Raw genomic sequence first — 25123 nt, 5'->3', positions numbered from 1 at the left:
TCTTGCATTGAATCTGGAGGTTCCAGCGGAGGCATTGCTGATGGAATTTTTCTTATGTGTCACTGACACACAGCGCAAGTCTCACTCATCACAGTCCAGCAGTGTGGTGACAACAACTGCTCTGTACACTCGGATTTTGTTGACTTGTGGAGGTCTTAGTTGTCAAACACTGGCTGCCATAGTTTGTAGAAGGCTGAGCTGGCACTGCTGATCCGGTGTTGGATCTTCTTGTCAATGGTGGCTTTTTGAGAGAGCTGCCAAGATATGGGAAATTCTCAACATGTTCCAGAGTCTCTCCTTCAACACATAGGGGAGGTGGAATATTTGGCTGACCAGGTGTGGGTTGATGAGCTTTGCTTTGCCAACATTCAGGGACAGCCCAGGTTTCTTGTAGAATTGGAGAGACCAAAAGTGGCTTGCAAATCTGGTGCAGAGTGTGCAATGACATTGCAGCTACCTGCAAACTGTAGATCAAGTTATCTATGGTGGTCAGATTAGTATTGGCAGAGGACAACAGAGGATAAAGAGTTTTCTATCTCGATGGTATTTAATGCTGACACCAGAGGGCAGTTGATCTTTGATGTGGTAATTGTCTTTGCTGGATAGATTGTAAACAGTATGGGGACCATCACACAACCTTGCTTGACACCGGTTCAGATTTCGAAGGTGTCTGTTTCAAATCTCTCATCAAGACAGTTGCAGTTTTTGATACTAACATTGATCTGAAGGGAACAGAGACTAGAATGAATTATCAACAGGAGTTTAGATACCCCATGGCCCCAATATTCCTTATTTCCCAGACTCTACAAAGAGAAAAAGGGGTAGAGACTTGTTACTTTGAGACTGCACTGCTAATATTGCAACAAAGATTCCCTGAACTTTTCTTAATGGACAGTAGCAGACCTAGAAAGAGAAAAGAGTCTTCATTAATACTCCATGAATGGTTTTGAAATAGCTAAGGAAGAAGGTGGAAGAGACCTAGGGTCCTTGGACACAATGCTCAACATGTTCAACCAATGCAGAGTACCAGTCAACAGAGCCAAAAGGATGTTGAACCAAATCAGCCAAAATAGTAGAATACAAGTCAGAGGAAGCCAATGAACAAACTGCATAGTGGTCAGGGTCACAGTATTTAGTATTGGGAATCAGTGGAGGGTCCCTGGTTGCCTGTTGTGCCCGGGCAATTTTCTCTTGTGGGGATGGGGGGAGCCATTAGCCATGGGGCAGAAAATGTGTAGGAGGTGGAAAAGGTGCGTAGAGATGCCAGGGAACAATGGGTGGTGAGGGCCGACCAAGCATTTTATCCCAACAATGTGACCTTCCCTTCAGCTCCTTTTCCAAATAGGTGGTTGGGAATTGAGGTGCACTGGCTATATTAGGAGGTGATGACAAATTTCCATCACTGATCCTAGCACCATGTCTCCTTTGGCCCTTGCTGCTCTTCCTGCGATGTGTAGAATTCCTCCGGCATTTGAGCTGAGCACCTGATAATGCACCAATATCTACTGGGAGGGGTATCTTGCTGAGAGCAACGTAACAGACGTCCCTCTTCTGTAAGTGTCCCACAAACTCCACAGATCATGTGGCCTTGAAGAAACCAGCATCTCACTGAATCCTGTACCACTCATTCCATCTGCCTAGCTATCTCCTTCTGCTACTCTGAGAACCTCTTTCAAACCCACCTCTTTCACCAGCTTCTGGTCACCCCTAGTAACTTATTTTTGAATATGCTTCTGTGAAGTGCCATAGGCCCATTTCCTATGTTAAAGGTGGTAAATATATGCAACAGTTTTTGTTGTATTGGTTACCTTCTTCATAATTATTAGCAGATTGGAGTAACCTTTCACCCATTGTCACATCAAAATAGGTCCCAGTGTATTAAAATAACCCTTCTTGCATATGGTGGTGTAAGAACCCTGTTATACACTAGTTGTGAGTTTCATCTCAGCCAAATTTGGAATGACATGGTACTGAATTTGCTGTTAACAGGCTGTGGAATCCTTAGGTAATGAAACTCATTGCTTGTATTTCAGAGCTCCTCAACATAAGACTTTTAAAGGAACTGGGAGGAATCATCCCAGATTTGCACTAAGTGCGGTAGCTGGCGGGAAAAAAGACATTTTACCCGCCGGCTGCCATGGCAGCTTTTCACGCCGTACCATCCCAGTTTTGCCTCATTAATTATGCATTCCCAGGAAACACGCTGTTTCAATGGCGGTGGGATCCGATTCACTTGCCACACCGTCATCATGCCGGGCGCCGTATTTAAAGTGCAGCCATGCACACACCTCTCAGTGCTTCCAGCCCAGGACTGCTGCAAAGAAGACATGGCCCTGAAAGGCAAGAAGACTGCAGCACCCCCTTCACTCTGCCCCCAGTATAGTGATGTGTCCCTTGAGTGCCTTTTGGACGCCGTGGAGGCCCACTGTGATGCCCTCTACCCCCGCTCTGGCTGCAGGAGGGGCAGCTACATTACCACTCCAGCTTGGTAGGCGATAGCAGTGGTGATCAGTGCCAATCAGTGCCAATGCTGCAGAGAAGAGATTGGCTATGCAATGCAGATAGAGGATGAATGATCTCATTCGTGCCACCAGGGTAAGGCAACCATCTCATCACTCTAAACTCACACACTCAAGCCCATCACATGTTCACTGGCATCTCACCTGCTGCCAGCTCAATGGACATCACCACTCACTCTCTCTCACACACCCTCACATCTCCATCTGGTCTCATCACCTCTGGAGGATGTCTCCTCAGTCCTCACCATCTTGAGGCCATTTGCACAGATCAACTTATGCCCCCACACACACCCTGGGATACCCTCCTGCCCCAGTACACCCTCCACCCTGCAGCCTCTTCCCTTGCCTGAGGCCACTTCAACCCCTTCCCAAGCAAGCCCTAGCCTTCCATGGCTGGTCTGGTAGGTAGGGACCTTCTCGTGAGCCCCCCTAAAAGTGATATAGTGCTGTCTGTGAAGCCTGGCGCTGATGACTGTGAGTGTTGCCCAAAGCAAGGTAGGGAAACAAACCTCGAAGTCCTGCGAAAAGCGGAGCTCGCATGTGCATGTCACTTATGTACAGTTGTGAAACACATCACCGTGATGCTCGGATGATCCAGCATTGGGGGGCTGATTCCAGCGGGCTGGGCTTATAATGATATGCAGATGTATTACAAGGAGGTTTCCGATGTCCAACGCCAGGAAACGTGGCCCACATTGACGGGCAGAGCGGATGATTGCAAACTGGTTTCATGATGTTGTGAAACCGTTTTTTGGCTTTCTTGCCATATTGTACGCTCACGCCAAACACGCTTGATGCCAGTGGGCACAGAAAATTCCACCCGATGTTTTTTGATGAAAGATTTTTTAGATCCTTATTGTTCCTTGTAAATGTTGATTATTACGTAATGATTATATTGTTGAATGAAGGTTGCTGGAGCCTGAACTAGTTATGAGGAATCTGTTGTCACTTGATGTCCTTGGACAATCCCTCCAGTTGTTTGGTATTCCCAGCAACAACAAAGGTCATCCACCTTTATTACTGTGGGGTCTCTGTGATCCTATGCTCCTGGTGAAAAGTCACATTTCAAAGGGATGGGAAAATTGGCACAACAATCCAGTCTCATCTCTAACTTGCATTCTTTCCAGTGCAGTCTCTCATTGAGAGTGCGGGACTGCTGAACTTACCCTACAGTGACCTATTCTTTTACACTGAGTCACCCTAGGATCAGCCCAATTGGCAGCAGCAAGTTGAACTGCAGATTTTGAGTTGACAAACCTGTTCTGGAAAATAAATTATTCCTGGTATGAAGCATCCTGATTAACAACAATGTGCAGAATGTAGGTTTAAAGTTTGAAACCATAACTACATATTGTGACACAGCTTTGTTGTTGGGGATATTTTCAGGGAGGTCCAATGTTTAAACTTGCTTCTACAAGTCCTTGCTTGCCACATTGAACAAGACGCCTTTGAAAGACAATACCCACCCCACCCCCCTCCCCATTCATTGTATGTTGACATCTCCACAAAGAGGGCATTTTGCAATTAGTTTGGAATCTCCTTTCCTTTGGTCTATCAGTCTTGAATGACAATGTGAACCCACAACTGTGGGACCGGGTTCTGAGAGAGACTGGGACTGGAGCAGGTATAAGGACATGGATGTTGCAGACAAATCATTTAATTGAATTTGCATAGCACGATTAAAAACAAACCAACTTCTTGAGTCAATGCTGAGCTTTATTGGCACAGTATGAGTTGTGGGGTCTATGGAGGACACACTGGAAATAAATACATCACTGAGTTAGGGACTGAATTCTATAATTCACCATCCTTATCCTTGTATGTTCTCCTGTCAGAGCTTCAGCCTTGGCTTAGAGGCTGCATAATTGCCTCAGGATCAGACAGTTTAAAAAAAAATATTCATTTATAGGATGTGGGCGTCATCCCTAAAGGACATTAGTGAACCAGATGGGTTTTTACGATAATCGACAATGGTTTCATGGTCATCATTTTTTTTGAATTCCAGATGTTTATTGAATTCAAATTTCACCACCTGCCATGGTGGGATTTGAACCTGGGTCCCTAGAACATTATCTTGGGTCTCTGGATTACCAGCCCAGGGACAATGCCACTGCCTCCCCATTGAGGGCTCAAGACTCAGTCCAGCATTTCAGTATATAATCTAGACACTTCAGTGCCACACTGAAGGAGTGCTGTACTTCAGGGGTGTTGCCTTTTGGATGGGCTGTCAAATCAGGACCCTACCTGCTCAGATAGATATAAAAACTCTTGTGGCATAATTGGAAGAGGCTAACATTCTTCTCTCGACCTATACCCTGAGTAAAACAGACTATTTGTCATTCTTTGCATTTGCTGTGTGCAAATTGGCTGCCATATTTGCGTGTGTAATTATGAGTGACTGTGTCCATAAAAATAATTGAAAAGCACCATATAAAAACAAGTTTGTTCTTGTTGTGCTTTAACTCCCATCATCCTGTAATTTCACCACAAATTTTCCATACAGTTGCTCTTCCCCATAAGGCAGTAAAGTCTGACAGTAATGGTGGCTCTGCATAATTTTGCCTATTACTGATGGAATAAGATGAGACCCCTCTGACCTCAACATTTGCTAACAATACCTCTCTATTTCTTGCCCAAACTGGCCATTCCTCGTTGGATACATTTCATGAATATGTACTTCCGACACAGAGCCGTACTCATTGGAAGCAAATGACAGGGACCCAGACACAGAGGTTTGTGGGATTATTGATAGAAAATCTTGCGAGGCCCTCAGGCCTTTGCACTCGAATTCCAAATTTGCACTCAGTGGGTGATGGTCTGCATCAGGAGTGAAAGTTCACAATACATCTCCTCATGTATGAGGTGAAATAGTGAACTTGGAACATAAGAACATAGGAGCAGGAGTAGGCCCCCTGAGCCTGCTCTGCTATTCAACTAGATCATAGCTGACCATTTACTTCAACGCCACTTTCCCATGTCATTTGATGTCATCAGTACCTAGAAATCTATTGATCTCCGTCTTGAACATACTCAATGACTGAACTTCCACAACCCTCTGGAGTAGAGAATTCCAAAGATTCACCACCCTCTGAGTGAAGTAATTTCTCCTCATCTCAGTCCAAAATGGTGTTCCCCTTATTCTGAGACTGGTTCTAGATCCTATAGCTAGTGGAGGCATCCTGAACCCACCCTGTCTAGCTCTTTAAGAATTTTGTAAGTTTCAATGAGATCATCTCTCATTCTTCTAAATTCTGAAACGAATACAGGCCCAGTCTCCTAAATCTCTCCTTGTGGGACAGACCCGCCATCCCAGGAATCAGTCTGGTGAACCTCCGCTGCACTCTCTCTATGTTGAATATATCCTTCCTTAGGTAAGGGGACTAAAACTGTACACAGTACACCAGATGTGGTTTAACCAAGGTTATATACAATTGAGGCAAGACTTCTTTACTCTTGTACTCAAATCCACTTGCGATAAAAGCCAACGTACCATTTGCTTTCCTAATTGCATGCTGCATGTTAGCTTTTAGTGACCTTTGAACAAGGCCCCCCTGGTCCCTTCCCAATTTCTCCCCATTTAAGAAATACTCTGTACCTCCGTTCCTCCTGGCAGGCAATTTGACTACCACAAATGAGCATAAACTTGTCCTCAACCAACGGTCACACATGTGCATCTTCTGACACAGATCATTGGATAGGGGGGCAGGATCAGGACCTTGGCTCATCTTATCTTTCCCTTTCTTAATCTTAGGAATGTTCAGGTCAAAGGTAACAAGTCTATAAAGTCAGTTCTACTTGACAGAGATTGCTAACTCAGCCTAGATCAAAGATAAAGCCTAGGACTGCTTGCATAGCTCAGTGGCAGAGTATTTTATTTTTCAGGCCTTTTTGTTCTGGTATCTCATTTCATATGAAATAACAGTGGTTTGGTCCTTGATGATTTTGGTGCTGTAATCTATTCCAAGTTCCAGAAAGTAAGGGCTCAGAGAGGTAGAGGTACATCGGAGAGAAGAATGAAACAAACTAGTAGGAAATAGACAGGCGGGTAATCCAGACCAGCAAAACTAAGGAGAGGTGCAATTTAAATAACAGCAGCTGCAGCCGGTATTTACACAGCTCTCCTCATTTGGATTAAACATCCCAAGATTCTTCATTGAAGTGCACCATCAGGAGACAATAGGAAGGGTGTCCAAATATTGGCCATAGAGGTGGGTCTTATGGAGAGTCTTAAAGGAGAAGGAGCATTTTAGGGAGGGGACTCCTGGGGCCTTTGGGTGGATGCGGAGGTGGAAAATGCAAGATCATATTCAGAGGGATGCAGAGTTTGGGAGTGCAGGATTGAAGCTCCTCCTAGTCATTTGAATAAGAAAATTTAAATAGATAATCTGCATGTACAGCATGTTATAAAAGCTTTCAGTGGATAGACTGCTGCATTAACATTTGGATGGATTGGTTTCAATCACAGGTAGCTGGAGAGAGGATCGATTAAAACAACAGTAAGATACTAGATCCATCATCTAAACATATTTAGTTGTAACACAAGGAGCTTTAAGTTGTTACTGAATAGGTCACAAATCTTGCCTTGCCAACTAAGGGAGGGATTCGGCTTTGTTTTTATCCGTCAGTCCATTCTCAGTTCACAAAATGGTACAAAGGCATGGCTACAATTCCTTAGCCTACGGATATGTTGAAGTCAAGCAAAATACAAGCCTTTGAACGCATTGATAAGAGGTTTAATGCTTGTCATATTTTCATTTGATGGTTGATGCCATTCCATCGTTTTACTCCACAACGTTAGAAGTAAATGTCAAAAGTTCAGCTGCTGATCTAAACTCTGCAGTTGGATGTTGTGTCACAATTGGCCAATCAGCAGCTCGTCTCCCTGACCACAAACAGCCTCTTCAATTTTTATCAAGATCAGAATTGTTATTTAAAAGGTACCTTTCATATTGTAAATGATAATCATTACATTAAAGTGACCTGCATTGGACACAAAATCCTATTAAATAAAGCATTTATATACTGCTTTTGCAGTTTCAGAACATCTGAAATACTTCACTTTGCAACCAATGAAGTTCTTTTGAAGTGCAGTCATTGTTGTAATGGAAAGAACAAAGCAGCCGATTTTCATGTGCACACACACACACACGCATGCACACGCACACACACACACACACACACACACACACACACACACACAGCAATGAGATAATGATAATGGATAATCTGTTTAGTGATGTTGGTTGAAGGAAAAATATTGGCCAGTCCACCAGGAATAATTCCCTACTCTTATTCGGAGAGTGCTCTGGTATCCTTTGTACATGGTGACCAATTGTCCCGGGTTTTCCGGACTATCCCGGAATTCAGCTTTCCATCCCACCTCCTGGGTTTGGCCCTCCCAGGATGCCATTTGTCCCAAATTTCTTCTCTGTCGTTATTCTTTTGTCCATGCATGTGCACTGTGCAGCTGCACATGTGCACACGCCAGCCCACACAACAACAACGGAACAGCAGCAGCAGCACTGTCTGGCACTCTCCTCTGAGAGTTGCCCAGCTGTGGCTGGCAGCTTAGCGGGGTTGAGGGGTCCAGCAGGGAGTGTCCAGTGGTTGTCTGCTGGGAGGACAGGCCTGACATCGGTGCCACTCAGGCCCGACTTGGAGCTGGGTGGGGTTTGGGGATGGTCGAAGTTGGGGCCAGTTGCACCTGTGTTCTCAGGCTGAAATGTGAGGAGGGGTCTGGGAATTTTCGAGTAGAGGAGGGGTGTGGCACATGCTTGAGGGGGTGGTTCTTAACCCTCCACATTCCCCCTCCCCATTGTCCCCCACCCCACTCCCCGCCCCCTCCACCCCACTCCAAAGCTCTTTCCACTCCGATTGTTCCAGCAGCCCTCCCCACAGTTCTTTGATCTCATCAATCGCAGCACTCCCCAACTTCATTAGCATACCCCCCCAACCCCCAAAGCACCACGTCCATGGTCTCATTAGTATCTCCCCCTCCACCCCATGGCCTTAGCAGCACCCTACCCTGCCCCCTGTGGTCTCACCAAAACCTCCACATCCCCATCCATTCCTACGGACTCAGTAAATCTCACCCCCCGCTGCTGTCTCCCACAGTGAAGTGTCCCTTATTTTTTACCCCCAGAGTTGGTCACCCTGCATTTGTATCGATCTGAGAGGGCAGATGAACCCTCAGTTTAACAAAAAACAAAAAACTGCAGATGCTGGAAATACAAAACAAAAACAGAATTACCTGGAAAAACTCAGCAAGTCTGGCAGCATCAACAGAGAAGAAAAGAGTTGAGGTTTCGAGTCCTCATGACGAAGGGTCATGAGGACTCGAAACGTCAACTCTTTTCTTCTCCGCCGATGCTGCCAGACTTGCTGAGTTTTTCCAGGTAATTCTGTTTTTGTTTTCCTCAGTTTAACATCTCATTGGAAAGATAACACCTCTGACAGTGGAGCACTCCCTCAGCACTGAAGTGTTATCTTGCTGGATTATCTGCTCAGCTCTCTGGCATAACATGTGACGCTACACTTGATGCTCTTTTACCAAAAATAAAATCCACATGGAAATCATCTCCACAATTCCCACTCCTCAATGTCCAATGCTGTTGCTAAACCACATTTTTTTTGTAGTGATCAACATTATTACTCTACTTAAATTTGATATATTTAGTCTTTGGTAGGTTTTTTTGTGTCATAATTCACCACACTTGTTTAAAGTTTGTGGATTTATTTCAATTCTTTGATTACTCCAGCATTATCAAAAGAGAACAAACAAGAACACGTAACAATCAAGCCACAAGAAACTTGACTGGAAACAGCCACATTGTTTATATTTCAAAGACATCTACGCCCTAATTATATACTTATGATAAATGAAAGGTCACATACCATTATGATAAAAAAAAGTTCACTTTCTATTTCTTGTCTGTGACCCCATTTTGTCTTCACTTCATTAAAGTTGAATCCAGGGTATTGCCTCATCTCTTGGTCTGGAACTAACTGTTAAAATGGAGGGATGCTTCTGAATTACTTTAATCATTTTCTCACTCTTGCACACTTACATGAGTAAAGCTTTTTATTAGTGCAAAAACAGGAAGACTGGTTGCTTGACGCATCTTTGCACCTCACTGAGAATGGCACTCAAGCTCTCCCAGGATGAAGCTCTGAGGAGGTATGATTCCTGTTTAATGAGAGCTCGAGTCTCCTCAGGCTAGGGTTTGGTGGGTGAACATTTGGTGTAACCAAAGGACCTGTTAGCAGGCTATCTCACAGGGCAGAGGCAGGACAGCTACATTCTGTCCCTAACAAACAGTATTTGGTCATCTTTTGTTTGGTGGCAGAATGATGTCAGGGCATAGAGGGTTGAAATTATGAGGACAGTTTGCACAAAATTGACTTTTATTCCTTTGTGTATAGAAGATTGAATGGGTGAACTGATTGAAGTATTAAAAATGTCAAAAAGGATTTGACAGGGTGGATACAGAGCAACTGTTTCCTCTCATGACAGATTCAACAATGAAGGGAAATAATTCTAAATAAACTAATTAGAAGGGAAATCAAACAACATGTTATAGAAATGCATAATTCTTAACTCCACCCACCCCACAAAAGGTTTGGATGTTTAGATGTTGGATCAGTTGGAGCTTTCAAGTCTGAAATCAGTAGAATTCTGTTGGGTAACAATATTAAGGGATATGTAGATATGGAATTGAGGAATTGAGGTCACAGATTAGCCATGATATATTAGAATGGTGGAACAGACTTGAGGGGATGAATAGCCTGCAGCTGTTCCTATGTACCTGTGATACATAGGAGACAAAAGAATCATCCATCATCTTTGTCATGAGCATGTAATACACAACAGAAGGGACAGCCTATTGTAATATTTGCATTTAATGTGAATGCACTTAATAAACTCACTGCAAAAGTAGCTGATCTGTGTCTGAGAAATAAATTGCTTCTTGCTATGATCTGCATAAGGCACAGCGTGTGGGTAGAACGCCTGACAACAGGAGTAAAGATCTTGCGTTTAGATAGTGATTAGTTACATCCACCCGATGCCCCAATGTTTTGCAATCAATGAATCAGTGAATGAACTGCCCATTCACTGTTCTCTGTAGGCAAACAGGACAGCCAATTTGACACAGCAAGATCCCACAAAGAGCCATCAAGATGGTGTTTAGTGAGAGTAAAAATGAGCTCTGAATAGAACTCAACTGGGGAATGCCCCAGGCTGCATTGGCCACGAGTGCAGCTGCATGTGGCGGTCAAAGCAGGAAATGTAAGAGGTAAATTTCACACTGAATGCTCACAGCACAGGGCTCCGCTCTGAACGGTGGGGGAGATATAGGTCAGCACCCTGATTAGTGCCATAATTTTCCATCTTCTGCCCTTAAGAGACACATGAATCTTTGTGTTTAATCAAAATATTTTATCCTCATCTCGTTAGAAGTTACATCAGCCTCTTATTTTTTTGTTGCTCTTTATTAATCATTAAATAGCCTAAGTGGAGCTCACACCCACAGGGAAACCACTGGGAGTGACAGAGAACTTGGCTGTGTTTCAAAGTGTTATTTGAAATAGAGCAGATGAGAGACTGAAACCTTTAGGGAACTGATCAAAGCAAAAAGTAGAAAGGCCTTTAATATCTATAGCGACTTTCAAATCCTCATGACCTCCCAAAACACCATACAGGCAATGAGGAATTTTTGAAGTATAATCTGTGTTGTAAGAAACACCGTAGCCAATTTGCACACAGCAAGATCCCATAAGCAGCAAGAACAATAACTTGCATTTATATAGGACTTCTGAAGTAATTTCCCAAAATACTTTACAAGAGTAATCAAACAAAATTTGACACCAAGTCACAGAAGGGGATTATTAGGACAGATGACCAAAAGCTTGGTCAAAGAAGAAGGTTTTACAGAGTGTCTTAAAGGAAGAAAGGGAGATAGAAAGACTGAGAGATTAAGACTGAGAATTCCAGGGTTTAGTGCCTAGGTAGGTGAAGGCATGACTGCCAGTGATGGAGAGATTAAAATCGAGAATGCTCAATTTCAGAATGCAGAGATCCTGGGGAACTGTAAGGTTTGAGGAGATTACAGAGATAGGGAGGGGCCAGGCCATGATGATAGAATTTTAAAATTGAGGTGTTGCTCATCTAGAAGCTAATGTAGGTCAGTGAGAATAGGGGAGGTGAGTGAATTGGGCTTACTGCCAGTTAGGACACAGCAGTAGAGTTTTAAATGATCTCAAGTTTAGGGTGGGTAGAACAAGAAAGGCTGGCCAGGAGTGCACTGGAAAAATCAAGTGTAGAGGTAACAGAAGCAGATAGTCTGAGGCAAGGACAGAGTCTGCAATGTTACAAAGGTGTAAGTAGGCAGTCATAGTGATGGTACGGATATGTGTTAGGAAGCTCATCTCGGAGTCAGGTGTAACACCAGGATTGTGAACAGTCTGCTTCAGCCTCAGAGGGTCTTGAAGGAGAGAAATGGAGTTGGTGACAAAGGAACAGAGTTTGTAATTGGAACCTAGGACACTTCAAACTTTCCCATGTTTTATCAGAGGATATATTGGGATGTCAGGTCTGACAAGTGAAGGGGGTCAAAAGAGATGGTGCTGAGCTAAAAATAGGTATCGTCAGCTTATATATGGAAACTGACTGCCTTTGGGTGATAATAAAAACAGAAAATGCTGGAAAAACTCAGCAGGTCTGGCAGCATCTGTGGAGAGAGAAACAGAGTTAATGTTTTGAGTCCATGTGACTTCTTCAGAGCTGAAAATGTGATGGATTTTGTACTGTTGAAGGAGGGGCGGTGCGTGGAGCAATTTTTTATAGAATAAAATTCACCACATTTCTACCTCTCTTGAACTTTGAAGAAGAGTTCAACAGACTCGAAACCTTAACTCTTTCTCTCTCCTCAGATGCTGCCACACCTGCTGAGTTTTTCCAGCATTTTCTGTTTTTATTTCAGATTTCTAGCATCCACAGTATTTTGCTTTCATTTTGCTTTTGGATGATGTTGTTGAAGGGAAAAATTTAGACGGGAAAGAGGAGGAAGCCAATGATAAATCCTTGGGGGGCCACCAGAGGTAATAGCGTGGAAACAGGAAGAGAAGCCAATGATGGTGATTCTCTGGCTGTGACTGAATAGATAAGAATGGAACCAGGCAAGTGTAGCCCCAGACAGCTGGATGATGGTAGAGGGGCATTGGAAGAAGGTGTGGTAAACCAAGTCAAAGGCTGCAGACAGATCAAAATGGACAAGGAGGGATAGTTTATCTTTGTCACTTTGATATGAGTCCTTCTGGTACTGTGGCAAGGTTGGAAACTTGATTAGAGCGTTCTGAGAGAGGGGCTTTGATTTGAGAAGTGACAACATGTTCAAGGACTTTGGAGAGAAAGGGGAGGTTGGTAATGGGGTGATAATTTGTAAGGACGGAGGGGTCAAAGTTTGGTTCTTTGAAGAGAAGAGAAATGATGGCCGATCTGAAGGAGAGAGTGACAGTACTGGAGGAGAGAGAACCCTTAATAATATCATTAATGTAGGAGACAGGAAGGGATGTTTGGTGATCAGCAGTCTAGAAGGAATAGAATCTAGAGAGCAAGTTGGGTCTCATGGACAAGGTGAGCTTGAAGAGGACACAAGGGGAGATAGGGGAACAACCAGAGAAAGATGTGAATTCAGGAGCAGGGCAGGGGGGAGCACAAGCGGAAGTTTGTCTGGATGACCTAGGGAAGGGAAAGAACTGTTGATTGGATAGCCTGATCTTTGTGACAAAAAAATCATGAGCTTTTTGTACTAATTGTTGGAGGTGTGGGTGGAGAAGGCAGGGGTGGGTGGTTTAAGAAGCTGGTTAGTGGTAAAGGATAACCAAGTGTTCTTTGCATTCCTGGACAATCTTTGAACAGTGAATAGTTTTAATGATAGAGAGCTATGGATAATGTTTATATGATCCATCCAGATCTGGCAATGGATGTTCACCAAAGACATTCAAATTTGTGTCCCTTAGACTTAACGGAGTGAATCTGGAGAGGGGGGTATACCAAGGGGAATGACTAGGGTGAGAGAATGTAATCTTTTTAGTGGAGAAAGTGCATTAGTGATGGTGGATAGGGTGTGGATTTAGCAAATCAGCAGCTGCAAATGTGTCATAATGAACTATAAGCCAAAGGCTAGATAGTTTGGAACAAAACAGAAAATGCTGGAAAAACTCAGCAGGTCTGGCAGCATCTGTGGCGAGAGAAACAGAGTTAATGTTTTGAGTCTGTATGACTCTTCTTCAGAGCTAAAGAAGGGTCATATAGACTCAAAACGTTAATGCTGTTTCTCTCTGCAGATGCTGCCAGACCTGCTGAGTTTATCCAGCATTTTCTGTTTTTGTTTCAGATTTCCAATATCTGTAGTATTTTGCTTGTTTAGTTTGGTATTTGAAAGCGTAGTGCTAAGAATCTTTAGGGATTTTTTTTCCCTGGGATTCTAACTAGATAATCTATTGTTAGTGATTTTGATTGAGGAATAAATATTGGCCAGGACACTGGAGAGAACTGTCTTGCTTTTCTTTGAAATAGTTCCATTGGATCTTTTAGCTGAGAGGTCAAATGGGATTTTGGTTCAACATCTCATTGACAAGATGGCAGTTCCAACAGGGTAGCATTCCCTTATACTGCACTGAAGTGTTGGCCTAGACTTTGTGCTCAAATTTCTGAAGTGGGGCTTTTGCTATAGAGTTGAGAGTGTTACCACTGAACAAAGTGCAAAAGCGGTTTGAATTTGACGGATGACTCTGAGATACAATATTCTGCCCAGCTCCACCAGCAGTGAGCACACTACGTCTGGTTACAAGACTCTAAGGCTGATTTATGCAACAAGTGAGGCTGCATGAATTGGCTGCAGAATCTCACAGAATGATCTCTTTAGCCATCAAAGAAAGAACAGAATAACACAATGCACAACATTGCTTTAAGTGTGGCCTCATAACAGAGCAGGACAGCACTTGTAATGGTTACTATGAGGACAGAGGTAATAAAAAGAAAATAACACAAACTGTTTTTTGGATTGTTGTTTTTTGGATTCTAAAACGACTAAATAATGTAGACCATGTGCTTGAAGTGGGTAAAAGGTTCAGCATGCTTCTTGTCGGGTTGAGTAAGAGGTGTCATTGGCAACATCTACAGAAGGCTCCCCCTTCTCCCTGTGATGGAGGACAGTGCAAATAGGAGGGATTAGACAAAACAAAAGTCTCCTGCTAATCCTGCAACTCACTCCTCATACATTGTGTTCAGAATATTTTCTTGGTTCAACATGCCCAGTTTAGTCCTTGCCAGAGCTATGATCTCCTGTTTATAAACCTTACTGTGTGTAGTTCTGATTTGCTGATGTAGCAATGTATCTATTTATAGCAAAGCGGGGTCTGGGTCCAGTGAATCTCTCTCAAAAACAAATTCAGAATATTTACCAGACAAGCTCAATCAATGAATTGCTATCTTAATCCCACTGATACACCCCTGTGTGAGAATGTTACAAAACACTCTGCTCAAAGTTTTCATTCGTAAAAGGTGTAGTTATTTAACTAACATGCATGAAAAGCACACTTCTGCCTGTTTAAGGAGGGCTTAGACAGGCACAGCCAGAACCTGCCATGCTGACTGCTAGGGCAGTTTATTCTCACATCTCTGAGTGTCAGCTTGGCTCACTGGTAGTCTCTTGCCTCTGGAATTAAAGGTTGTGGGTTCAAGCCCCACTCCAGGCCTTAAACATGTAATTGAGTAATTAAAACTGATACTCAAGGGCAGTGATGGGAGAGTGTTGTATTCTTGGGGGTGCCATTTTTCAGATAAGATACTAGATCAAGGACTTGACTGCCTACTCAAATGAATTAAAATATCTTGCAGCACTGTTTCAAGATGTGTCCTGTCCAATATTTATCCTCAACCAACTACACTGAGCAAACACATCAACTTATGATTTATCTCATTGCTGCTTGTGTGCAAATTAGCTTCTATATCTGCCCACAAAATAACCATGATCAAATTTCAAAAGTAAACTTAGTGTCTGTGAAGAGCTTTGAGAAGTCCTGAAGATATAAGACACACTATAAAACTCTTTCATTCTTATATTAACAGTTGCCATTGCACAAATATTGCAATGTAGTTCTTATATTTTTATTCTAGATTTTAGGGAACAGTTGCTCTTAACTATTCAAAAATGTGGTACCTTTGTCCACAGCTCTACCATTACCTGTTCTTCCACACACTCTCCACATCTACAGCTATCAATTTTGTGACCTCCACCTTTCCAACACAACCCACCTTTACCCCCCTACAGACATAGATCCACCCACATACAGACAAACGTACACATATTCACACATATGCAAGGACACATGTATGTACAAACGTACACGCATCTTATAGAAATTTACACTCAGAGACCATTTGACCCATAGTGTCTGCCCTGCTCTTTGCTGGAGGAATCCATAATCTAATCCCGATGTCTCAATCTCTTTTCATATCCCTGTAACTTCCTCTGCTTTGTATATTTATCTACTTCTTCCTTTGAGTAGAGCCTGTCTCGACCATTCCCTCTGGTAAAGCATTCCATGCGCACATTTCCATAGTGACAATTTTAAATTTTTGGCACTTTGTCATTGCCTCCTCAACCAAAAGAAATAGTCTCTCCCTACTCACTATCAAGATCTTTCATAATTAAAAAAAAACTATTATTTCTAATCCCAGCCTGCTCTGCTGCAGTGGAAATCATTCCTGGATCTAAAGTCTCTCCTTATAACTATAGTTTCCCATTTCTAGTATTATCCTGGTAAATCTACATTGTATTGTGCTCTCTGTAGCTTTAATGATCTTCCTTGGACCCATAACCTTTTGACTCTTGGTGGGGGGTGGTGGTGAGGGAGGGGGAGGGGATGGTGAGAGTGCTACTAACTTAGCCTAGCTGATACTTAAAAACTCTGCTACTCTAAATTTGTTGGATTCTGCACAATCCTAGATTCAGAATGATTTACTTTTAGTAACAGAGACGGCAATATCAAAGACCTAGTTAGAGTGACAGCATGATTAGCAAACAAGCATTGAGTCACAAACCCACTCAAGTGTACAAAGCTATGGATATTTGGGTCAAGAATGTTTTGGTCAGGCTCCATCTAAAGTACTGTGTTCAGCTTTGGACACTCCATTTACATGATATATTATTCTATAATTGTATTTATTGGCCTTAGAGGGGGCACAAAGCTGATTCACTGGATTGGTACTGGGGTTTAGAACAATGCAACAGTGCAGCAACCTGAGAGTCTCCACACAGACTGTGCACTGCATGTGCGCAGCCACACAGGACAAAGTTTAAGGCGCTGTGCACTTTAATAAATCACCTGCATACTTCAAAACAAATTAGAGGGAATATTAGTCTTGGAGGTTCCGTTTTTAGGACAGATTGTGTGAACTTGGTTTCTGTGTATTGCCTTGTGTATAGAAGATTGAATGGGTGATCTGACTGAGGTGGTTAAAATATTCAAAGGATTCAATAGGTTAGATTTAGAGAAACTATTGCCTCTCATGGGACAATTAAGGACAAGAGGACATATTGTTAGAACCAGGCCATCTTGGAGGGCAATCAGGAAGCATTTTTCATACAAAGGGTAGTAGAAACCTGGAACTTTGCCTGAAAAGGCCGTGGGTGCTGGGAAAATCGGAGCTGTTAAGACTGAGATGGATAGATTTTTTTATATAAATAAAAGCAAAATACAGCGGATGCTGGAAACCTGAAACAAAAACAGAAAATGCTGGAAAAACTCGGTAGGCCTGACAGCATCTGTGGAGAGAGAAACAGAGTCAACGTTTCGAATCTGTATGACCCTTTTTCAAAGTAGAGACCTTTGCTAGGTAAGGATATCGAGGGATGTGGGGCAAAGGAGCACAAATGTATTTGGGTACAAATCAGCCGTGATCTATTTACAAGGTGGAGCAGGCTCGAGGAGCTGAATGAAATACTCTTGTTCCTACGTTCCTTGACTGAGATACATCTAAATAGGTAGCTTTTTAAAAGCAAAACTAACGAGATGTGACAGGTTTAGTAACAGAGAAGACTGGCAACTTTCAGGATTCATAAACATAGCTGATCATCTCACATTTCTTTAATCGTACTAAACCCTGTAAGAAGAATGCCCTGTTTTGAAGAACAAGGCTTTATTGTGTTTGCTAGGGTGTTGCCACATCAATCATTAGGACCTACGTATAGTACTGTTTAGCTCAGTATGTCTCGCTTTAGCAAAAGAGCTGAAGAGAGCCTTAAAGCTCAGTCAGCGAGTCTGCATCCCGAAGTCCCATCTGCCGCCTGACCAATTTCTAGGTTAACGTATCAATTAAACGTCAGAAGGGGAATCCCTGCTAATGCACTTTGACTGATAAGAGGGCCGCCAGCACTGTGCTATTAATAGGCATGGCAGAGCTGGATTCCAGACAGTGAGATCCATGCCATGGTTTAGTGGGGATTGGACTTCCATGTCACAGCTGGTTACACCCACAGAAATGTCCCCCTACATATGTGATAACAAAGGCTGGAGTAACTTGAGTACTGTGTGCTTAAATTAGAACTGCCTGCTTTGATACAGTACCACACATTTTGCACCAATGCCCAGCTAAAAAAAAGGATTTAAAATATGTGTGTTTGTTGTGCAAAAGGCCAGTGTCCAGTCAACTAGAAATGGTCAATTGTAATTATCTGATTGCTCATTAACCCTTGTTTAAACTACTAAAATCTTTACCCTGCCTAATCTTCTCAAATGTCAACTTGTATTCTTAAAGTCAGTCTCTTTTGTTGCAGTATCACACAATTTAACCAGGCCGTCTTGAATTCTCTGCAGAATTAACTCATGACGGAGCAGCTCTGTTGCTATTTCCAGTTGCTTCCTACCTGAGGTGTTGAAGCAGTGCAAGTTTTTCCAGGTATTTTTGTTTTTGTTTCGGATTTCCAGCATCCACAGTATTTTGCTTTTAAACAAGTAATATCAATGTTGCGCAACTCGCATTCTAACTCCAACAAGATCATAGACCATCCCCAAATTACACACTGTGGATTTTTGATTTCCTTAAGATGAATTTACTGCACAAACTCCAAAAAAGTTTACCAATCTAACGGTGGCCACATTTAAACAATTTGTCTCACTCATCTTCCCATTAAATTCAATGACATCACGCGTTTCAATCATGCTATGGAGTTAGCAACAAAACACTATCTATCTTAAGAACACCAAAATAGGAGCTGGAGACAACCATATGGCCTGTCGAGCCTGCTCCACCATTCAATACGATCATGGCTGATCTTGGGTTTCAACTCCACCTTACCACCCACTGTCCATATGCATTGATTCCCTGACATGCTGCAATAGTAATGAGAAAATATAACCTTTCAAAAAGGGCAGAACTCAACTGTTTAGTTACAGGTTGTTGTTTTTAGTTCTACATTTACCAATTCTTAAGTACTTGATCTGTAGACTAATTCCAAACTGATGCAACTACATATCCACCAGAATATTTACTGACTGTTTATGTCAAGAAGTTACAGACCAAACCTACTATTCCTAGTTGGGTTGCTGCAAGGGTGAGTTTGGCGTAGATAAACACCATTCAACATAGAAAGAACTTACATCTATAAAGTGTGCTTCACAACCACAGGATGTCCAAAGAGCTTTTCAACCATTGTGGTACTTTTGAAGTGTAGTCACTGTGGTAATGTAGGAAATACGGAAGCCAACTTGCACACAGAAAGGCCCCACAAATAGCAACAAAATAAATAACTATATCATCTGATATGTGTATTGGTTGAGGGATCAATGTTGCCTAGGATACTGGAATAACTCCCTTGCTCTTCAAATAGTGCTGGGTGATCTTTACCATCTGCCTGAGACAGCAGATGGGGCCTCAGTTTAATATCTCACCCGAAAGACACCGCCATCCCTGACAGTGTCAATATAGGTTATGTGCTCGCACAGCTGGATTGGGACTTAAACCCATGGCCTTGTGATTCAGACGTGAGTGTTACTACTGAGCGAATGCTGACACGTTAGAAGCATAAACACTGACTTTATCTTGAAACTCCTAGGCACCCCTAGGCTTTCAATTATTCTCATCTAAGGTAACTTCTTTTAAATGGTTAAAATAGTGTCTGTGTAACAAGTAAAAACATCATAGAAGGTTGGAGGGATAATCTAATCAGGTTTTATAGAATAGATACAGCAAAACTATTTCCTCCTGTGGGGGAATCAAGAATGCAGGCACATTATCTCAAAATTAGAGTTAGGCCATTTGGGAGTGAAATTAAGAAGCACTTTCTCAGACAAATGATAGCATGAAGTTGGACCATGCCACCCCCCCAAACAACCGGCCACCTCCCCTACTCACCACCGCACTGCCAAGACTGTTGATGTTGGAAGAATTGAAAGACTAAGATCAATGGATTCCTATTAGGTAAGTGTGTCCAGGGATATGGAACTGAGGTGTGTAAATGGAGTTGAGATACAGGTCAGCTAAATGATTGGCAAAACAGATTCAAGGGGCTGATCCTACTCCTACTCCTAAATGCCGTCTTGGTTACTCTGATGCCAGCAGGTGATGGCAACCTATGGTGCCGCCGAAATCACTTGGTGTCAATGCTAAACTTGTAGTGTGAATACAGGCTGTAAAAGAAGTTACCTTAGATGAGAATAATTGAAAGCCTAGGGGTGCCCAGCTGAGAGGAGTTTCAAGATAAAGTCAGTGTTTATGCCTCTAACATGTCAGCATTCGCTCAGTAGTAACACTCACGTCTGAATCACAAGGCCATGGGTTCAGGTCCCAGTCCAGAGGTGTGAGCACATAATTTATATTGATAAACCTGCATTTGAAAAACCAGTTACAAAAAGGAATTAAAGTTTGAAATGGAACAGGGAATTGGTTGATATCAGTCACCATTTATAATTCTGTGTAAAGAAATGTAGCTGCCCGCTGGCTGTGGAATGATCTCAAACTGGTTTCCCAGCGGGGTGGGTTGATTCATGGCATTTGCATATTTCACCTAAAACACAATGAGAAGTTGTTGAAATGCAAGCAAAACTGCTGTGCTGTTTTTATCAGTTTAAATCCAGGCAAATTGGGTCGGAACACAGATGCAAAACTTTATTTAATTTTTGCAGCAAATTACGCATTTCAGACCAGTCTGATAGCCTTTCTCAGTAAGCATTTGTGTGATAGGTAGTGACATGTGACAACAGAAACATCTGCGCAAAACTCTCAGTGAAAGAAAAGGCTGCAGGGTTTGCTACTTACACAGTAAACACTGGGATCTAGAGGTCAGCTCAGGATAACTTACTTAATGCCACATGTGCAGTGTTCTTATTGCAGCACACAGCACAGAAACAGTAACACACACAAACACACATATATGCGCACACACACAAACAAAGACACATACATATGGAAATGCACAGAAAAACACATCAGATAAATGCACACTCAGCACGCAGACACATATATATATATATAATATGCGCATGCACGACACACATAGACAGACACACACATAGATACATGTGCACACATTCAGGCAAACATATCTTACAGACAACGTCCCAGACACCGCCATCACCTCCCTGGGTATGTCCTGTCCCACCAGAAGGAGAGGTCCAGCAGAGGTGGCAGCACAGTGGTATTCAATCAGGAGGGAGTTGCCCTCAGAGTCCTCAAGAACGTCTCTGGACCCCATGAAGTCTCATGGCATCAGGTCAAACATGGGCAAGGAAACTTCCTGCTGATTACCACATACTGCTCCCCATCCCCTCAGCTGATGAATCAGTCTCCACCATGTTGAACACCACTTGAAGGAAGCACTGAGTGTGGCAAAGGTGCAGAATGTACTCTGGGTGGGGGACTTCAATGTCAGTCACCAAGAGTGGCTCAGTAACACCACTACTGACCAAGCTGGCTGAGTCCTAAAGGACACAGCTGCTAGACTGGGTCTGCGGCAGATGGTGAGGAAACCAAGAAGGAAAAACATACTTGACGTCATCCTCACCAACCTGCCTGCCGCAGATGCACCTGTCCATGACAATATTGGTAGGAGTGACCACAATACAATCCTTGTGGAGACGAAGTACCATCTTCACATTGAAGATACCCTCCACTGCCACCGTGTTAAATGGGATAGATTTCGAACAGATCTAGCAACTCAAGACTGGGCAACCGTGAGGCATTGTGGGCCATCAGCAGCAGAAGAATTGTACTCAACCAAAATCTGTAACCTCACAGCCCAGCATATCCCCCACCCTACCATTACCATGAAGCCAGGGGATCAACCCTGGCTCAATGAAGAGGCAGGAGGGCATGTCAGGAGCAGCACCAGGCTTACCTAAAAATAAGGTGTCAACCTGGTGAAGCTACAATACAGGACTACTTGAGTGCCAAACAGCATAAGCAGCAAATGATAGACAGAGCTAAGCGATTCCACAACCAACGGATCAGATCCAAGCTCTGCAGTCCTGCTACATCCAGTTGTGAATGGCGGTGGACAACTGAACAATTCACTGGAGGAGGAGGCACCACAAATAACCCTATCATCGATGATGGGGGAGCCCAGCACATCAGTACAAAAGATATGGCTGAAGCATTCGTAACAATCTTCAGCCAGAAGTGCCGAGTGGATGATCCATCTCAGCCTCCTCCGGAAGTCCCCAGCATTATAGATGCTATCAGCCAATTCGATTCACTCCGCATGATATCAAGAAATGGCTGAAGACACTGGATATTGCAAAGGCTATGGGCCCTGACAATATTCCGTCAATTGTAATGAAGACTTGTGCTTCATAACTTGCCGTGCCCCTAACTAAGCTGTTCCAGAGCTGAGATGAAAGTGACTGCCCTTGACGTCAAGGCAGCATTTGACTGAATGTGGCATCAAGGAGCCCTAGCAAAACCAGAGTCAATGGGAATTAGGGGGAAAACTCTCCACTGGTTGGACTCATGCCTAGCACAAAGGAAGAAGATTGTGGATGTTGGAGGTCAGTCATCTCAGTTCCAGGACATCACTGCAGGAGTTCCTCAGAATAGTGTCCTAGGTCCAACCATCTTCAGCTGCTTCATCAATGACCTTCCTTCCATCATAAAGCCAGAAGTGGGGATGTTCGCTGATGATTACACAATGTTCAGCACCATTTGCGACTCCTCAGAAACTGAAGTAGTCCATGTCCAAATGCAGCAAGACCTGGACAATATCCTGGCTTGGGCTGACAAATGGCAAGTCACATTCACACCACACAAGTTGCAGGCAATGACCATACCCAACAAGAGAGAATCTAACCATCATCCCTTGACGTTCAATGGCATTACCATTGCTGAATCCCCCACTGTCAACATCCTGAGGACTACCATTGACCGGAAACTGAACTGGACAAGCCATATAAGTACTGTGGCTACAGAGCAGGAATCCTATGTCGAGTAACCCACCTCCCGACTCCCCAAAGCCTGTCCACAATCTACAAGGCACAGGTCATGAGTGTGATGAAATGCTCTCCACTTGCCTGGATGAATGCAGCTCCAACAACACTCAAGAAGCTTGACACCATCCAGGACAATGCAGCCCGCTTGATTGGGACCACATCCACAAACACTCACTCCCTCCACCACTGATGCGTGGCAGCAGTGTGTACCATCTACAAGATGCACTGCAGGAACTCACTAAGCCTCCTTAGGCAGCATCTTCCAAACCCACGACCACTACCATCAGGAAGGACAAGGGCAGCAGACACATGGGAACACCACCACCTGGAGGTTCCCCTCCAAGCCACTGACTTGGAAATATACTGCCATTCCTTCACTGTTGCTGGGTCAAAATCATGGAACTCCCTCCCTAACAGCACTGTGGGTGTACCTACATCACATGGACTGCAGTGGTTCAAGATGGCAGCTCATCAGCTTCTCAAGGGCAATTAGGGATAAGAAATAAATTCTGGTCTAGCCACCGACGCCCACATCCCATGAATGAATAAAAGAATACACGTACACGGAAAGACATAGACACATATGCATACAACCAGACACACATATGCATGCACATACTTACAGGCAGACACACAGAAATGCATACAGACATGCAGACACCGAAACAGGCACACATAAATGCACAAACACACAGGCAAAGCCAGATACACAAACACACACACACACACACACACACACTCACGACAGACACCTAAACACATATGCAGACACACATATTACATATCACAAACGTACAATCAAACACAAATTCAAAATCACAAATACATTCTTATGCACTTATGTACATGCACACAAACCTGTACAAATACATATAGACATTCAAGTACATACTTACACAGGTGTATACACAAAGGCACATACACAAATATACACATGCAGAAACACACACACACAATGTACAGGTAAGCAAACAGACACCCACAAATGAAGAAATACATAGGCACATATACATAGTGCACAAATATAAAGTACAAACATACACATGTAAACATACAGATATACAGACAAACACATAGATGTACAGCAACATAAACACAACTGCAAATAAACACAAACCTGTCTATATACATACATATACATAAATATGTATATACACACACTCAGGACTAAATGTTTGATGTGGTCTATTAGCAGGCATGGGGGTCATGACTCATTATTACCCCATGCCCAGTTAAGGTGACTCAGGCAATCACAGATCCTGCAAATGAACTGGAGTAGGAGGCCAGGGGAGTCAATGTACAGACTCTAGCCCCAGGAGCCTGGCTGCAGTGCCACAAAACACTCAATGACTTTGCATTAGTGATCAAGATCAGTGAATGGATCTTCCAATGACACATCCTATCCATTGCACTGCCAACCTGTCATGATGCTTAATGCACCACTGCCCTATAACTCAGGAATCAGGACTCATGTCTAACATACAGATCCTCCACTTCATCCTCACACTTTCCAATGCAGCCAGCCTCACACCCACATCGCACTTTTACATATTTCCACTTATTCAGCTATGACAAGCACATCGCCCAAACACAGTGCAACACTCTCACTGACAACCTTTCCTCTCTCTGGAAGAACGTAGAAACAAATGCCTGCATCTCGTGAGCCCCTAGGAGGAGGTAGGGTTTGTACCATGGGACCAGCAGTCCTGAACCCATTGCTTTCGATGTTGCCAAGAACATTCAGGACAATGGTCTGTTCCCACCTTATAAACCTTCTCAAATCTCACTTCTCCCTCATCTGCTATCTGGCATGGGATGCAAGCTGCAGATGGTGTGACCATAGACCTCTTGCCCACCTGCTCTTCCTTCACACCCACACTCCCCTTCTGTATTTTTTTCCTTCAGATACCCATGGACTGCAGTGGCCGCAGCAGCCCCATCGTGAAGGATGTGAGCAAGAACAGATGTCTGATGAGGAAGCACTATCATTTGATCTGCCATTCGGCTACCAGCTCAAAAAGTGGCATTGTGCATACTTTAAAGGGTATTAAAGAGCCAGGTATGAGTGGGCTGCAGCCAGGCTGGAGGAAAGGACATGGCGTGCATCATCTAATAAG

At 43.3% G+C, this 25123-nt stretch overlaps 1 protein-coding gene across 2 annotated transcripts in view; it reads right to left on the bottom strand.

The window, feature by feature from the left end:
• Nucleotides 1–25123, bottom strand: part of tet2 (tet methylcytosine dioxygenase 2) — a 168191-nt gene that overhangs the window by 106126 nt on the left and 36942 nt on the right. The window contains exon 1 of one of the 2 annotated variants that reach the window (XM_041186249.1): nt 9414–9519. The exons of the other annotated variant lie outside the window; for it this stretch is intronic. Within the exon in view, the coding sequence (XP_041042183.1) occupies nt 9414–9506 (93 nt within the window). The 5' untranslated portion in view covers nt 9507–9519. Of the gene's footprint in view, nt 1–9413; nt 9520–25123 lie in introns of those variants that run through there. 2 annotated transcript variants of the gene reach the window in all.

Source organism: Carcharodon carcharias, chromosome 4 (assembly GCF_017639515.1).
Source record: "Carcharodon carcharias isolate sCarCar2 chromosome 4, sCarCar2.pri, whole genome shotgun sequence".
NCBI lineage: Eukaryota > Metazoa > Chordata > Chondrichthyes > Lamniformes > Lamnidae > Carcharodon > Carcharodon carcharias.
Note: the sequence above shows the minus strand (reverse complement) of the source record. Positions and strands in the feature narration are given on the sequence as shown.